This window comes from Notolabrus celidotus, chromosome 5, assembly GCF_009762535.1.
Source record: "Notolabrus celidotus isolate fNotCel1 chromosome 5, fNotCel1.pri, whole genome shotgun sequence".
In the NCBI taxonomy this organism is placed as follows: Eukaryota; Metazoa; Chordata; class Actinopteri; order Labriformes; family Labridae; genus Notolabrus; species Notolabrus celidotus.
Window position 1 is genome coordinate 9,054,928 of NC_048276.1, and position 17,986 is coordinate 9,072,913.

The window sequence follows — 17,986 nt, forward strand, 5'->3', positions numbered from 1 at the left end:
CTCCATAGAGGGCGCCAAAATTGGCACAACCTGAAAGTTCCTCAAAGAAGAACTGTAGTCTTCAAGCAACAGTTTCTTTGCAGGAAAAATAAAATTATCATAGCCTTTTTTTTCATTATGTTAACTTCTTCATTTAGTCTTAAAACATGCACAGTTTTGTCATTTAATTTATGGACTTCCTTTGCCTACCACCTTGAAACCAATCTGAAGATGGAAAGGGCAAACTCTGAATTAATTCTCTACCTCAAAGACATTTTTCTTGCTGAAGTTGGCAATGTTTTTCCTCTTCGACTGGCTTAGTTATCAGACGGACAGGTATGTGGGCAGGCAGCATCTGTCGAGTTTTTGAAGCAGTGATTTATACCAGTAGTGATATTTTTAATTCCATTCAGTACTTTCAGCCCTCAAAAGCCTCGCCTCGGAGTAAATACCCCAACATGGTAAGCAGCACGCCACATGAAACGCTCGACTTCATGGTCATGAAAAATGAATTATCAGGCCATTGAAGTTGTGTAAATTCCTGGGCACTGGACTGTTAAATACACTCTGAAGAGGATGATGGGACTAGACAAAGTTAAATTCTCCTGGGAAATAAAAATATTTCCTTTTTAAAATGTTGACTTTCTGGAAATAAGGTTTCTTCCTCTTGGCTCTCTTAGTCTTACGCAGAATGTTTCCAGCTTTGTGGTAACGGTTTTCCAGTCTGATTTGGTTCTGGATGGAGATGAGCTTGAGGATGCAACGATAATATTTAACTTGCAGCGTTTGAGAGAGAATTCCTGTCAGTTTTTATAGCACACTTTGTAGTTGGAAGCTTCTCTGGTACGCACGATAAATTTGCAAGGCTGTACACAGTAAATCCATGACTTAGGGCTTTAAAAAGATGATGACTGTATGCTGTGCAGTTGGCCTAGGCTGTATTTTAGCTTTGACTTCATTAGCTTAGTCAGATTAATTTGTTTTTTAAACTTCAAACTGACTTATCATGCAGCTGATGTTTCATGGAGGGTGATATAACCCAGAATAACATGGTTACACAACTTTTGCATGCGATACTGGACAATCTGAGAACAAAATACCCTCCACACCCTTCAAAAAATATTGTTCTCACTCCATCCGTTTTATCTGTGAGATTGAGGACAATACAATTAATTAAACCCAACCCCAGCCACTGTGTTCCTCATCTGCCGTGTCCAGAGATAAGACAGATTTATGGACTCCTGCACAGAGAGGACCCTTTGCAAAAGTGCCACGTCGGAGATATAGAGTGCTTTTAGCAAGGTTATAAGTGAGCGCATTTTCGGGTCTGTGTGACTCTGAATAAGAGAGAATATAATGAAGAGTGAAGAGCATGTTATCTTTTCCAATAGGTAATCTCACATAGTCCTTTTCTGCAGTATAAATCGTGAAAAATAAGGCTGTAGAGCTCAGCATAATACAAGGTACTGATTCGTCTCTACTGCTCATCCTCTTATGCATACAGGACGTTGTTTTTTGAATGAAAACACACATTTGTTGCTTCTTCTTCTTCCCAGAATGAATTGCAGAAAGAAGAAAAGCTTGCCTTTATCACTCTCTTTAATTCTAATCTACAATGAAGCCTGATCGCGTAATGCACTTAACTGTAACGTATCCGGTGACCTTTGCTTAGCTCTTAATGAGTGAGGGGATTTGAAAGGGTCAAAATCCAGCGGCCAGACGCCTCGTCTAATCTGATAACTGTCTGGATTATACCCCCTGCTCTGATGAGCCAGACACTCTCATCCACTGTTAGTGTGACAGCATGGAAGGCAAACACCAAGCTGTCTTCAACTTACTCCTCTGTGGCTTTTTTCTGTACCCCTTTTCCCTGTCTGACCCCTTCCTCTTTTCACTCCTACTATCCCTGCTAGTGTGATTCCCAATACCTCACCATCAATTGTGTGTAGAGCTATAGCTGACATAGTTGGTTTTAATTACTCCTTGGATTGTGTGCTCACTGTACCCTCTGGTTTATAACATACAAGTGAGTATTAGGGCCACCTTATTGAAAAAAAAAAGGTGCAATTTTCAAGAATAGTCATTTGTTCATGAAATAAAGTCCAAATCTGTGTGAATTGAGTCTGAATATTCAAGAAAAATGTATGCTATTTTGAAGGGGATGATCAGGGTCCGTATGCATGCCCAGCCATTACACAAACGGGACCATTAGTCTTAACATACCGCTATGGAACGGCCCATTTGGCCGTAGCGTTAGCAAGCACGACTGCAAATAATTGGCCAATTAACTAATTGCGCCATGAAAGCGAGTCTGGTGCTAAACAACATATGTCCAGGGAACCTCCTGGCAAACCCCTATCCAACAAATTTGAATTGCGCATGCCTACTACGCATAAACAACAATAAACATGGTGAGCGGTACCGCTGTGACTGAGAGAAGATCAAGAAGAAACACATTTTCAGCAGAAGAAATGGACATTTTATTACAAGAATATAGAATGAACAAACAGCTATTATCATCAAGTCAATCATCAAAGATAACAAACAAGGAGAAAGGGGAAGTTTGGCTTAAGATCTTGAACTGGGTAAATGCGTGTGGTATTTCTGAATGCACATTAAAAAAAAAAAATCAGCAACATGAAAGCGGCTTTGAGCAACAAGCATCGCCACCAACAGGTGTGGTAATCCTGCCGTTAGCACCTGTAATGGTTGGGTCTACCGCCATTAAATTCAATGCTTTGTTGGGGCGTTAACCTCGCTCATGCATACCACTTATCAATTTTTTTTCCCATTAATACAAATGGCCCGTTTTCATTGCTGATGGCTGGATGTGCATACGGGCCCAGATGAGGAGTGTGGAGCATCTTGTGAAGTTAAACTTTAGTGTAGCTTATCAGCACCACACTGTAAAAAGAATCAGGATTCTTAATAGACTGTACGAGAAACTGAATCTATTATGAAGAACTGGCAGCCTGAGCACGCTTTGACAACAGCTGTTTATCCTCAGCTGTTGAGTCCAAGTTCGCAAGATGATCCATATTCCTCATTTTAGTGCAGGCAGCTGGCTGCTCTTCTGATATCCCCTTATAGTCTAGATGTAAATTTAACATATAGATCAACCATAGCCTGTAGTTATGACTTCTTACTCATTAAGTTACAACTTCATGACTTCATTCACAAAAATGTAAGACTTTTATCGAGCAAACTTGCTCGCTCATCCTCATAAATTAACAACCTTTTCTTGTAAATGTACAAGACTTCTTTTCTCATGACTTTATTCTCATAAGACAAGTACTATTATACCACTTTATATGACAATATATATCATGTAGAATTATATTCTTATATTTTTTTCATCCTTAATGTGGCCCTACTCCTCTGTTGTATTAACATGTCAAAAAATATGAAAAATGTATGTCTGAAAGCTCACTGTCATTTGATGAAGTTTCTTGTTTTACATAGATTGTTTTCATTATCACACAAGCAACATATAAGCGTACCTTCATAACTGAGAACCTGGACATTTTGAGGCATATTATGAATGGGAACTTCATCTTCAGTCAATTATACGTTAGAGAAAAGGGGGGCGCCACAGGGGCTGACTTCAGGCACACCAGCTGGAGTCGAGGAAAGGGTGAAAAAGCCTTTAATTCATACAGGGCAGAACGTATTAAAAGATAGTGTACAGAAAAAAGGAAATGCCAACCGGTTTTCGACCCAACAAGTAAGCTCACCTTAATATTGATCCTGGACATTGTGGGCCATATTTTGAAAGGGAATTTCATCTGCTATGTTAGAATTTCTGTGTAGTATTCTTTATTTATTGCCTTTTCACTGATTGATTGACTCCATGCTGAACTTATAATATCAGAGAGTAACTTGCTGAACAGTTATTGTTTTAACTTTAGTATCTTTGAAAATGTCAGCACATATTGTAGATTTGAAAGTGGACTCCTTCCTGCTGTTAGTAGGATTCAGACGGTGAAGTCTGAAACTAAAAACGTCCACACCAGTGTTCCAGGGCTAAGGTATAATTACTCATAAATAAGTTGTTTCATAGATTTCTCATAAAAACACCTTTGTTGCATAAGCTGCACAATATGTGCAACACCCCAGAGAAATCACTGCACACCATGGGGGTGATACTGGCTCACTCCGATATAGCTGTTAACTTTTACCTGAGTTTTTTCTTTTTTATGAGCGGCTTCTTCATTTTCATATTCACTGTACATAAAGTGAAGTTTTTCGGCACTTCGCCCAGAATCATCAGAGCAAAGCTGAGCAGAGGGAAATGTTGTAGAGTAGTGAATGGAGCAGAGAGCTGAAGATGAGCCAGGAGTGTCAGGTCTTTAAACCTTTACACTTCTTTTTCATTTTTCTGTTCGCTGAATCAGAAAATATGATTAATATTCAGAGTTTGGAGGGAGTTCAGGTTCCTGTGAAGACTGCAGGACTACATCAGAGTGTTTGTTTGGTACAAGGGACAATGAGAACAATCAATCAGCTTATGTCCTTTAATTTAATTAATGGTTTTATGATTAAAATGCAGCTTTACTGGAAGCTTCAACAAAACCAAACATGTACTGACTTCAGAATCAAGTGTCAAATGGCTGTTTCAGAAGATCTGGTGCGATAAATCTAACGCCCTGTTTGCTTTTCCAGATTGCTGTGTGGAACTCATACAAAGGGATGAACCTGTCGGAGTCCCACCGAGACAAGAATAACAATGTGACTGACTCTCTGGCTAACAGGACTCTTATTGTCACTACGATTCTGGTGAGGAGGAAGGTTAAACAGAGGAGAGCACGAGGAGGAGGAAGAGTACATTTGAGATGTGAAGAGGGCAGATAGGGACGCAACACTGGAGAATAAGAGGACTCTGAACTGGATAATTTAGACTCTGTGAATTACTGCTTTCACAATTGTGTCTCATTTTTGCACACAGATAAAGAAGCTAAAGGAGAAATGTGTTGAATTAAAGTATTCGTTTTCAAATTCATAAAATATTCAGAAATTTAAATTCAAAGAAATTTGATTTGCTCATTTGCTTGTTCTCCACTCAAGCTGAGATCTAATGAAGTGGAGAAGCATCTCAAGATTAAAATTTCAGCAGCACTCAACTGAGACAGCACAAAGAGTAATTAATTAAAACCTTGAAAAGAGTTAAACACAATGTTTTATTCTATTTTGACAGGAAAACCCGTACGTGATGTACAAAAAGTCAGACAAGGAGCTGGCTGGAAACGATCGTTTCGAGGGTTACTGCCTGGACCTTCTGAAAGAGCTCTCCAACATCTTGGGTTTTACTTATGAAGTCAGACTGGTGGGTGATGGGAAATATGGAGCGCAGAATGACAAAGGAGAGTGGAACGGGATGGTGCGGGAGCTGATCGACCATGTGAGTTACCGTAGTCACCTTACAGGAGATCCTAATCAGTGATCAGATACAATGGAGGGATATTGGGTCATTGATCAAAAATAGGTGATTTAGATGTTTAGCAACCATAGCAATACCACTTTGAACATAAAATCCCCCTAAAATATAAAAAAAGATAGAAGTAGAAAATATGAGTATCAAAATTAACTCTGAAACATCATCATGAGCAATCATTGTCATCATCGTCTGACGAAGAGAAGCGATATGCCTCTGAGAACGGATGCCAACTTTTCTGTAATTCAGGTGTAGCTAGTGAAGCGTTCAAGGACTTCCAGTCGCAACTTCCTTTCCCGTGCTGTGTTTACATCTGCAACATAAATGCTTTCATTTCTTGGTCCATTACATCTTTTGGAGCAGCGCCCGCTCATCTGTTTCAAGCACCGGTAGGTATCTGTTCAACAGTGGAGACATAGACGCTTCACTTTGGCTTACTTCAGTGATATAAACCCCAAAAAATGAAACCTATTTTCTTGGGATTAGTTTACAACTTACTGACTTAAGTTTGCCAAAATAACATCACCATAAGGTGTGTAAAAAGTGAGAAAGGGAAACTTTGTCAAGTGTGTCCCCAAGAAGAAAAGAAAACAGCTTTTGCAACATTTGTTCATTGAACGGAGGACAGGTGAAACATTTGTGACACGTTCAAGGTAGTCCGGATATGTAACCACTAATGGGATTTTGTGACACTGTGTTCAAGTATACATATTGGATCTAGAATTATTTGTCAGCTGCACTTGCATGAAGACATCTGCTGGTTGGAGCCTGGATGTGATTATAGTGGTGTGGGTTCTGCCTGCTTTTGCTCTCCACATGGACTTTGTTTCCTGCAAGCACCAAAACCTGTTGATACATGATTGGTCAATATGACTCGAAGGCAAGGCAAGGCAAGGCAAGGCAGCTTTATTTGTATAGCGCATTTCATACACGAGGGCAACTCAATGTGCTTTACATTAACACATTAAAAGCATTGGAGACATTCAGACAAGCATAAAAGAACATAATTAAAATGACAAATATGATAAAACAGAAAAGAAAAGGAAAATTAGAAATATATTAAAAATTACATTAAAATTTTAATTTAAAGTGGGTTAAAATAATCTAAGATAGGAAGGCAGAGGTAAATAAAAAAGTCTTAATCTTTGATTTAAAAGAGGTGAGAGTTGGAGCGGACCTACAGCTTTCAGGGAGCTTGTTCCAGATATGTGGTGCATAATGACTAAACGCTGCTTCACCATGTTTCGTTCTGACTCTAGGAACTGAAAGCAGACCAGTACCTGATGACCTCAGAGGTCGAGGTGGTTCATAAAGTAGTAGCAGATCAGCAATGTATTTTGGGCCTAAACCATTCAGTGCTTTATAAACCATCAGCAGGATTTTAAAGTCTATTCTCTGACAGACAGGAAGCCAGTGTAGAGATCTAAGAACTGGAGTAATGTGGTCTACTTTTTTGGTCCTTGTTAGGACTCGAGCAGCAGCATTCTGTATGAGCTGCAGCCGTCTGATGGACTTTTTAGGGAGTCCTGTAAAGACCCCGTTACAGTAGTCTAGTCTGCTAAAGATAAATGCATGGACGAGTTTTTCTGCATCCTGCTGAGACATGAGTCCTTTAATCCTTGATATATTCTTAAGGTGATAGTAGGCTGACTTTGTAATTGTCTTAATGTGGCTGCTGAAATTAAGGTCTGAGTCTATGACTACACCAAGGTTTCTGGCTTGGTTTGAACATTTCATCATTGCAGATTGGAGCTGAGCAGTAACCTTTAACCTTTCTTCCTTGGCTCCAAAAACAATCATTTCAGTTTTTTCTTTGTTTAACTGAAGAAAGTTCTGGCTCGTCCAGTCATTGATTTGTTCAATGCATTTACTCAGTGTTTGTATGGGACTATAATCCCCTGGTGATATGGTGATATAAATGTGTGTGTCATCTGCATAGCTATGGTATTTTATTTGGTTGTTTCTTATTATCTGACCTAAGGGGAGCATGTAGATGTTGAATAGTAGAGGCCCCAGAATGGATCCTTGAGGTACTCCACATACGATTTTCATCCGCTCAGATGTGTATTTACCTATAGACACAAAATAGTCCCGGTCATATAAATAGGACTTAAGCCAATTTAGTACTGCACCAGAGATTCCCACCCAGTTTTCAAGTCTGTCCAGTAGTATCTTGTGGTCAACTGTGTCAAAAGCAGCACTGAGATCAAGTGATACCAAAACTGAGATTTTGCCATTGTCTGTGTTTAAATGAATATCATTGAGGACCTTGACTAGAGCGGTCTCTGTGCTGTGATGTGATCGGAATCCAGATTGGAAGACATCAAAACAGTCATTTATCATTAGATAATTGTTCAGTTGTTGAAAAACAGCTTTTTCAATAATTTTACTTAAAAAAGGGAGGTTTGATATCGGCCTATAGTTGTTCATTTCTGATGCATCTAAATTGTTCTTCTTCAGGAGGGGTTTAATTACTGCTGTTTTCATGGCCTGGGGGAAGACACCTGTAAGAAGAGACATGTTGACAATTTGAAGCAGATCTGAGGTCATGCAGTCTGAAACCTTTTTGAAAAATGGTGATGGTAGAATGTCAAGGCAGCAGGATGAGGATTTCAAATGCTGTATTATATCTTGTAGGTTTTTGTAATTTATTGGATTAAATTGTGTCATAGTGATTGAGTTGTTTTTTGGTGGACACACAGATAACACATTCCCAGTACCTCGTACAGTAGTGCTGACTGCTTGTCTGATTTTCTGAATTTTGGCAGTGAAGAAGAATGCAAATTCATTGCAGGCCTTGGTAGATAAATGTTCAGAGGCCACTGGCACAGGGGGGTTTGTTAGCCTGTCGACTGTAGCAAACAGGGCGCGTGCATTATCTTTGTTTTTGGAGATAATGTCTGAGAAGAAGGTCTGCCTTGACTTTTTCAGTTCTAGATTAAACATGTGAAGTCTTTCTTTATAAATGTCATAATGAACCTGAAGCTTTGTTTTACGCCACCTGCGCTCAGCTTTTCGACATTCCTTTTTTTCATGTTTGACCTGCATGGCATTCCTCCAAGGCGATTTTTTCTTATTGGAGACCCCTTTTAATTTAGTTGGTGCAATGGAATCAATAATGTTTGTAATTTTTAAAGTGAAATCTTCTACAAGTTCATTTGCAGAGAACCTAGAGAGGGGGGTTATGGAAGAGAAAGCCTGAATAAATATATCACTGGTACTTTCAGTAATGTAACGTTTTGAGATAACCTCAGTTTGAACATTAGTGTTCACAGATAAATCACTTTCAAAGAAAACACAGCAGTGATCAGAGAGAGCAACATCAGATACCAGAACCTTGGAAATGTTTAGACCTTTGGAGATAACCAAGTCTAGGATGTGGCCCCTGTTGTGTGTGGGCTGCGTCACATGCTGAGTGAGTCCAAAGTTGTCAAGGACATAACACAGTTCTTCAGTCACTCTGTCCTCAGGTTTGTCAACATGGATGTTAAAATCACCAACAATTAAAACAGAATCAAAGTCAGTGCAGATAAGAGACAGTAGTTCAACAAGGTTATCAAAGAAATCAGTACAGTATTTAGGTGGTCTGTAAATATTAAGAAATATTAAGAACTACAAACATACTATACACAGAAACCAGAACACTTGCCTAATGCTACAGATTCTACTTTTTAATGTAGAATCTGTAAATAGAGATTCCATAATCATTTTATTGGTTGAAATGGAGACACTTTTGTCTACTTGAGCAAGTCCCACAGTTTCCAACTGGTTATGATAATAAGTAGGTTATTTTAGTCTTGAGGGCTTGAGAGATGACGATTAGAGGACTTCTGAAACTTGTAAGGAACTCAAACTCAACAGGGATTCTGATCTTAATCAGAAGACTAAGAAGGAAATCTAGCTCTAGTGCAGATCTGAGCATCACAAAGTGACAGCAGTCATGTAAAGTTCAAGTACTCCAATATATAAACGTTAAAGTGCAGTATGTGATTTAATGTACTGTGCTACTTACTGCAAATGTTCTGCCTGAATATCATAAGTTGAGTTAAAGTTAGTCAAAGTTCCACCTCTACAACAACTCTTTAAAAATACATGGATAGTTTGAGGTAAAGACAATGTTATAATTATTCTAGTCTCGTATTGAATCAGCAAATAAGTCCACGATAAAGTTGAGATAACAGCCTGTGGCAGCACAGCCTGTTAGCAGGGTGATGTGTTCACAGACCAGTGGAATGGTGTTTCTTTTATTTGCTGATATCATTGGTAGATACTGCGTGTTGAGACCGTTCCCCCCTCTGGCTATTTAAACACAGTGTTCTTTTCTTTTCTTTTTTACACAGTAAAGGTAGACTATAGTTATAAATTATGAGAGATTTTTACTCCTACATATTAATAACTTTAAATTTGGCCCACAGGCTTTTGACACTCATTTGTTTAAAGTTACCTCTTGTACCCTTACTCCATCACCAGTGTGAGTCTGCTCATCTCTTTAAGCTCCTTATGTAACATATACAGTACATTTCCATATTTCTAATGTATTCAGTGTGATAGTGTTCTTTAGCAGAGAAGAACATTCAATTTTAACATGGATGATACAGACTTGTTTTTTCGATTTTGATAACATGAGAGTCTAGGATATTCATAGACTCTTGTGGTGTGCTGCATCTTACCTGCAACATCGATTTGTTCTTCTCTCAAGGTTGCAGACCTGGCCGTGGCTCCCTTGACCATCACATATGTTCGAGAGAAAAGCATCGACTTCTCCAAGCCCTTCATGACGTTAGGAATCAGCATCCTGTACCGCAAACCTAACGGCACAAACCCAGGCGTGTTCTCCTTCCTTAATCCCCTGTCTCCTGACATCTGGATGTATGTGCTGCTAGCCTGCACAGGAGTTAGCTGCGTTCTCTTTGTGATTGCCAGGTAAATGATTGCAATGAGGTGAGGTATAATGGGATAGGAAATATATATATAGGCTGCTGATGGTGTGCCACAGAGATGCTGATTGCAGTCAGTGCTTACAGATGAAGCCAGCTTTCTAAAACAAAACACAGAGTTACACCTGATGAACCAAATTCACATCACAAGAATCCCAAATACTTTGCTATAATTGGCACCTCAGAAAATTTCTAATTTTGTGCAGCTATTCTAAAATATCAAAAATATGCTTTCAGCTGCCAGATTGGCTTTCATGGCGATTGTGAAGTAGCCGGGAGTAATTGGGAGCTCTCTCTTCACTCCCTCTCAGGTAGTGTGTAAAAGCGCTGCCAGCAGGCTGCAGCCAGAGACACATATCTGAGATTTATAATTTTGAAAATCAAAGTGTAGATTGCACCGGAGAAGAACTCCACTGAAGTGAAGAGCCAGTGTGCCCTCATGCTTCAAGTTGAGCTACGCTGTGACACGGAGATGAGGCAGTGCTGTTAAAGATTTAGCGTGTTTGTATCTGATTTTGAAATGTCTCTTCATCTCTGGTTTAATATTGATTTGCAGGTTTACTCCGTATGAGTGGTACAACCCTCATCCGTGCAACCCGTCGTCCACTCTCATACAGAACAATTTCACCTTACTCAACAGTTTCTGGTTTGGCATCGGGGCTCTCATGCGACAAGGTAAATAGTGATTGTGAATATGTTATCTGTATATCTGTGGATTCATTGAATTATTCTATGCATTAGAAAAGAGATGAGAAGAGCATTTTAACCCTCCTGTTATGTTGCGGGTCAAATTGACCCTTTTTAAAGTCTATTTGAGGCAATATATGCCTCCAAACCAGCTAAATGCAGCATAAAAATCTGTGCAGCATGTGACAGAAGAGGAGTCATGTTAGTTTATCAACATCACTTCATAAAAAATAAATAAAATGTAAAATGTAAAATGAAAAAACAAAAATCTATGTCATAAAAAAATTATTGTATTTATATTTAGGGCTTTCAAATGTACATTTTAAAAAGTTTTAATATTAATTTCAATGCAAAACGAGTGAGTTATCCTAACTGAAGCATGATCTTTGAGGATTAAAGAATACCAAGGGACTAAATCTTGATTTAAATGGTTCGAAATGGAGTTAGAAATTAGATTTTAAAATTGTGTGTTGGGATTTTTTGGGGTTCTGACACTTTTGGATAATGCCCCGGATCAAAATTGACCCTGGAACAATATTGCTGTTCCAGAGAAACGAACATAACAGGAGGGTTAAACAAAAGCACAATTTGATAGACTGTAAACTATATGGCAGTTATTCAAATAATCCCTCTCCTGCAGGGCGCCTCTCTCTCTATGCATAATTGTTGCAGACTTATGATGTCCTATTTGACCCGGGTGAAGTTTCACTTAACCTGAATTTTGTTTTCTTTTTTGCACAAGTCCCTCAGATAACTTTTTAACAGCTCGATAAGTTCCTGCAGTTTTCTCTTGTCTTGAATCTCACAGCACCGCACTGTTTTAACTTGCACCTGGTTATCCTTTCTTCTTCTTCTGTTATTTAATGGCGGCAAGGAAACAACTCTTCTATAATGATCTATAATCTATTCACCCTCTGGTCTTCTTTTATTTTTTCCACAATAGTTATTGTATGCATGTTATTTTACATAATCTTGATAACTTTCTCTCTTATTTTAACAAACTAAAAGCCTAACTAGGGACAGCAGTTGGAAACTATCAATAGCTATAATCTCTATAAGCAAGGCATCAGTTCCTGCAGTTGTTTGTAACAGGCAGAAGTTGTACTGTGTAATTTGCAATGTCCCTATCAAATAAAATATATAAATAAATAAATAAAATAGCTTTCAGATGGGCTACAGCCATCATCTGGTGGTTATACCGCATTACAACCAGCAAAAGTAATGGAACAATATTTTTGGATAGCATAATAGTTGTACAAACATAAATTAATGACTATTCATATAATTAAATCATGACCCATCCCTACAGTAGAGGTTCTGCCAAATAGTCCCTACACTAAAAACTAAATATTTGTCCTCTAGTTGAAAGAACTTCTGATCTAAAGCCACCTTTAAACAGTATGGCTTTGTTCTAGTACCATCAAAGAGGTCTAAAAATTATATCAATCAATCAATCTTTATTTATACAGTGCCAAATCACAACAAACGTTATCTCTAGATGCTTTAAAAACAGAGCAGGTCTAGACTGTACTCTGTTATATCATTATAAAGACCCAACATCAAGACAGGATCAGATCCAGTCTGATCTCATCTTAATCCACCATGAATCGACAATTTGCCAATTTAGCAAGTTACAGCGGCAAGCAGAAACTTCCTTTAACAGGCAGACGCCTCGAGAAGAAGCAGACTATGCTATTAAAAAAACATCTGTTTAATGAGGCGGTTAGATTTTGACAAAATAACAAGTCCAGTTTATGAACAGATCTTGGTTTGTTATAAAATGCATACTCTGAAGTTTGTTCTGCGGTGGTTTTGCTTTTAGAAAAAGTTGATTGTTGATTTAAAGTGACAAAAAAACCCTGTCCCAATCGTTTTGAGCGACAGGTAGAACTTACGAGGACCTTTAGTACATTGTTTTGTTTGCAGACAGTTTAGCTGTATTTTTTGGTTCCCTCGAGGCACTGTTGTTTCTGCTGCTGCCATTTTCATCCAGGAGGCTTTAAGAAAGCTTACTGTACCTACCTTCCCAGTAGCAAACAGTAGATTGAAATGAGTAGCTGATGAACACAGTGGAGAAATTAGAATCAGAGCAGAACTACAGTGATAATGAATTTTGAACTTTGGGCAAGGGGTTAGATTTGTTAGGTGGTCTGAATCCAAAACCACAGACATGGCAGGTTTTTGAGGCTCACAAGAAACAGCACCAGCTAAAAGCCCACTAGGCTCCTTTTTTTCAGAGCTGTGTAGCATTCTTCTCATAAAGTCTGTGCCAGCACCAACACTGCTCTAAGCTGTTAAAAACAAAACATCAATCCTCGCCTCCGATTTTCAGCAAATTCCTCTTTCCATGTTCCCCGAATCCAGACCCTGTCATAAGAATTATGTAGCAATTCACGGGGACTTGACCTCCCCTAAGGCGAGAGATTTGGGCAGGATAAGTCCCACATGTCTGATTGGACGAACGACAAACCTACTGACAACACCAATCCACAGCAGGGCGGTGATTCAGATGAAAACCTGTGCTGACAACCGGCAACATTTGTCAAATTTAGGTGAACAACATCAAGGCTTTTACATGTTTTTTTTCACCTGATCTGTAGACAAGATTACTGATAAGTCTTGGACATCCTTTGTCCCGCTGATCGCTGCAGTATTCATATTATTCATTCTATCATATTACAGACGGGCTCAGACAGGTTTAACAGTGATCGTAATGTAAGCGACGGGCGGTAGGTGCATGTGTGTGTGGAGCGTGTAACTTAGATGTAAGGTGTCCTTGATCTTTATGTGAGACGTTAGTGTATCCTTCAGTTACGCCCACTGCTTCTTCTTCATGCACAGATAGGAAAACATGCAGAAAGGCACATTGTTCAGTCAGTGTCAGACACTTATTGGCATGATGTGGTCCCTTATTTCCATCATGTTCCGCCTTGTTTTGACTTATTTCTTCCATTTTGTACCTTTTTGTTTCGTCTTCTTTTTCTTACCGATATATTTTTTTTTTCAACTCTTTGTTCTCAAAAGAGCTCAGAGAGAGAAAAACACACAAACGGTATGAAGAAGTGCACATTTATCATTTTGGGAAGAAGTAGAAATCCAATTGGAGCTCCTGTGTGTTTCCAGCTATAAAGATAACCCGGTTAAAACTGTGGTCCTGGACTTTACTGAGGAAGATTATAAATCTCCTATATTTCATCGTATGGGGTTTCAGAAGGATACACCAACAGTACATCTTACCATTCTGGTTGTAATATACTATGTGTTGGCCTTTTTTAACCTTTACCTCATAACTGTGCTTCCAGGTTCAGAGCTGATGCCGAAGGCTCTGTCCACTCGAATAGTTGGGGGGATCTGGTGGTTTTTTACCTTAATCATCATCTCCTCCTACACGGCAAACTTGGCTGCCTTCCTCACCGTGGAGCGAATGGATGCGCCCATCGACTCAGCAGACGACCTGGCCAAGCAGACCAGGATTGAATACGGGGCGGTGAGAGATGGATCCACCATGACCTTCTTCAAGGTAAGAAGAGTGTCGGGGCTAAATGAGGTTTGAACTTTTACAAAGTCACAATATAAAAAGTAAAAGGAATGTTTTGATTATGTTTTCTAAGTTCCTGATAAAGCTTGTGTGAGCGAGACTATCAAGGACTAGACTGATCAATACTATTCATTTTCAGTACTTTTCAATGTAACAGCCTTCATTTACATCTTCAACGACAGATTCATGGTTACGTCTGACTGTTAAAAAAGCAGCATGGGTTGGCCTAGCAATCTAAGATGCAGATGCTATAGTCCTCATTGCAGAGGTCACAGGTTCGACTCCAAGCCTGGATCAATTGCTGCATGTCTTCCACAACTCTCTACATCCCTAATTTCCTGTCTCTCTTCAGCTGTCCTATCAATAAAGTTGAAAATGCCCCCCCAAAAGAAATACAGGACACAATTATTTTTGGTCAGAAACTATTCTCATGAATATAAAAGACATGATGGACAAAGAGGTTAGAGGTACCACTTCAACCACAGGGGGCACCAAAATCAACACAAACCCAAATGTCCTCATAGGAGCTTTAAGTTCTAGTCCCTGTAAGTAGTGGAATAACAAGTGTGGTACTAGAGCTGATGTCCATATATGGTTAGACATCTAATACTAGATACATCAAATCCTTCTAATCCACACTGTATACATTTAACTGATTTGCTTTTTGTCATCTTGGGCAAAAAGTTTGTGAAACACTCGCTTGTTGTCTGACCATGCCTGCTGTGAGTTCTCTTTGTAAGTACTTTGATTACAACCACAACTTTCCGCCTCTAATTCGTCCCCAGTTTAATTTAAGATGCTTCTGTAACAAGATTAAAAAACACCACAAATTTGTATTCAAAGTAAGTTAAAGACCTGTGATTAGTTCTTTAACCATAAATAATGCAATCTAAGTTATGCTGTGTTTTTTCGGGTTATGTGTCCTTGCTAGTTTTTGTTCCATTGCATTAAAAGTTGGACATACTCCTTTAACAAGCCTAAAAATGACAAAGTTCAAGACCTTTGAAATCTCTTCATATCATGAATTACATGAGTTGATGCTGTGATTGAATTTAAAGCTCCTGGAATTTTCAGTGTGTGTAAATTTGGCGCCCCCTGTGGTCAAAGTGGTACATCTCATGTCTTCTGATTTTGTCCTATACATGAGTAAGTTGTCTTTTTACAAATTAATCTCATCCTGTTGTCTTTGAACTGTCAGATGTATCACTTTGACGTGGAAAATGCAAAGTAAGTCATTTCTACGTTTCTACATAGCGTGCCGTTAATCACATGATCTAACACCTACCTGATGGAGGCAGTTCCAGACATTAAAAACCACTATGAAAGCATAATCAATCTTAAAGTTGATGATCTTGTTTACTTTTTTATGTCATACAGAGACATCAGTATACATTTCAGTCTATTTCATCACCAGCTTAAAACCCCTAACTGTTGCTTTAAAGATGTGATATTAAAAGTTAAAGTTCATAGGTGTCAAAAGTCCTTTAAGTTATAGTCTACCCCAGTTCTGTCATCTTTGTCACACTTTAATGAGTATGAGTCAATGTCAGAGTGCCTTCACTTCCATAAAGTCAGAGTTCCTCCAGCTGCTCTTTCCGTCCTCATCATGGGTCTTTGCAAACATCTCATGAAAAAGCGGAAAATCTAAGGATGCAGGCGAGGATAAACACTTGCATTTATTCTAATTAAAGGGAACATAAATGCATTAAGAGCTGATTACAGGAAGTGGAAGTTAAGATTCATATTGAGACCACTTGTGTTAGCGTTTCGGGGCAGCTGTTTTTCAGTTAAACATAGGTTAACTTTTTAGTTTGTTTCATATAATGTATCACTGCACCGATGTCCTCTGGCGGGGCTGCCACTTCCTTCCCCCCCACCGCCACCCACTCTCCTTGCATCCTGGTGGCTCAGCAGGGGTGATCCATGGAGGGCTTTATCCTCCCAGATTGCAGCCAGTGATTACGGCTGCCTGGATAGGAAGAAGCAGGCTGTGTTGATGGCTTGAACAAATTGAATCAGCTGGAGGAGATTAAGAACACAGCTGTCCCATTTTTTCTGACTGAGCAAGAAGAGACACACATGCGTATACACCAAGACACACGCTCTTAGAAAGATAGAAGAGTCCCACACATCCTGTTTGTCAACTCACATATGTTTATGACAACATTTGAAATAAAGGTACATGTGTGGTGTTTTTTAGCACAGACACATGTAGACTACATGAGATCAGATTCATAACACATCTTCCTTTCTTTGGCAGAAATCAAAGATCTCCACCTATGAGAAGATGTGGGCGTTCATGAGCAGCAGGAAGAACACCGCGCTGGTGAAGAACAACAGAGAGGGCATCACGAGGGTCCTGACGACGGATTACGCCATGCTGATGGAGTCCACAAGCATCGAGTACATCAGCCAGAGAAACTGTAACCTCACTCAGATTGGAGGTCTAATTGACTCCAAAGGCTACGGAGTGGGAACACCAATTGGTAAGAGATAGGATGTGGACATGCTGTAGTGTAACGTGGATACTGCACGTTTAAGTGGAGAATATTTGGGTTTAAGGGATTTTCAATAGTTTAAATAGTCTGTAATCAGGGATTTGGGTGGACTCACTGGACAGATGAGCAAAGACCATAGACTTTATAATGAATGGACGTAGTATCCATGACATCACCCATCTGTTTCTGAAGCACTGTTTTGAAGCCATATTGAAATGCTGAACTCAAACTAACTTCTGGTGAGCTAGTGTGAGGTAAAGAGGCGGGTCTTTATCCTCTCTGCTAACAGCTACAGGGTGCCCGCCTGTCAATCAAGTAAGCTATGCCCTTATTTGGGCAAAACTAGTAAGTTTAATATCCTCAAAAATGACGAGTTGTAAAATAATTCACCCCCTGTACAGTGTGTGCTGATAGAAAAATTAGTTATTCAGATACAAACCATTTTTGAATCAGGCTGTAAACATGTTTATTAATGCTGCAAAGATCGTCTTTTTGAATTGGTGTGCATGTGGTTTTTGGCGTTTCTGCAGCCAGCCTCAAGTGGACGCTCAATGAACTGCAGTTTTTAGCACATCTGCATGGGCTTCATGGAGGTTGCTTCTCTGCTTTTCTTCTTATATATCATTTTAAGTGGTTTATCTGGGGGTAAAAATGAACAAGGTAATTACAGGACCTTAGTCTAAACATCTTAATAACTGAACCATGATTTCTGACCTCACAAGGATAATATATCATCTTAAACATTGTTATGTAAAACCTTGAACCAGGATGTGAGTTAGCCACAACAGAATCTAAACTGCACAGCAAATAATTAATCAACCACCCAGAGTATTATTACATTCAAACCAAAGGTAAGCTCCTCTGTTCTCTAAGAGTTTACAAAAACTACAATATCCTTGGAACCATCATTTTCTGT

The 17,986-nt window shown here is 39.1% G+C and overlaps 1 protein-coding gene across 2 annotated transcripts in view; it reads left to right on the forward strand.

Moving 5' to 3' along the window:
- Positions 1 to 17,986, forward strand: part of grik1a (glutamate receptor, ionotropic, kainate 1a) — a 54,937-nt gene that overhangs the window by 27,344 nt on the left and 9,607 nt on the right. For both annotated transcript variants that reach the window (XM_034683845.1, XM_034683846.1), the window contains exons 9-14: positions 4,642 to 4,755; positions 5,174 to 5,377; positions 10,110 to 10,333; positions 10,904 to 11,022; positions 14,337 to 14,554; positions 16,833 to 17,058. In XM_034683845.1, coding sequence (XP_034539736.1) covers positions 4,642 to 4,755; positions 5,174 to 5,377; positions 10,110 to 10,333; positions 10,904 to 11,022; positions 14,337 to 14,554; positions 16,833 to 17,058 — 1,105 coding nt within the window. The remainder of the gene's footprint in view (positions 1 to 4,641; positions 4,756 to 5,173; positions 5,378 to 10,109; positions 10,334 to 10,903; positions 11,023 to 14,336; positions 14,555 to 16,832; positions 17,059 to 17,986) is intronic.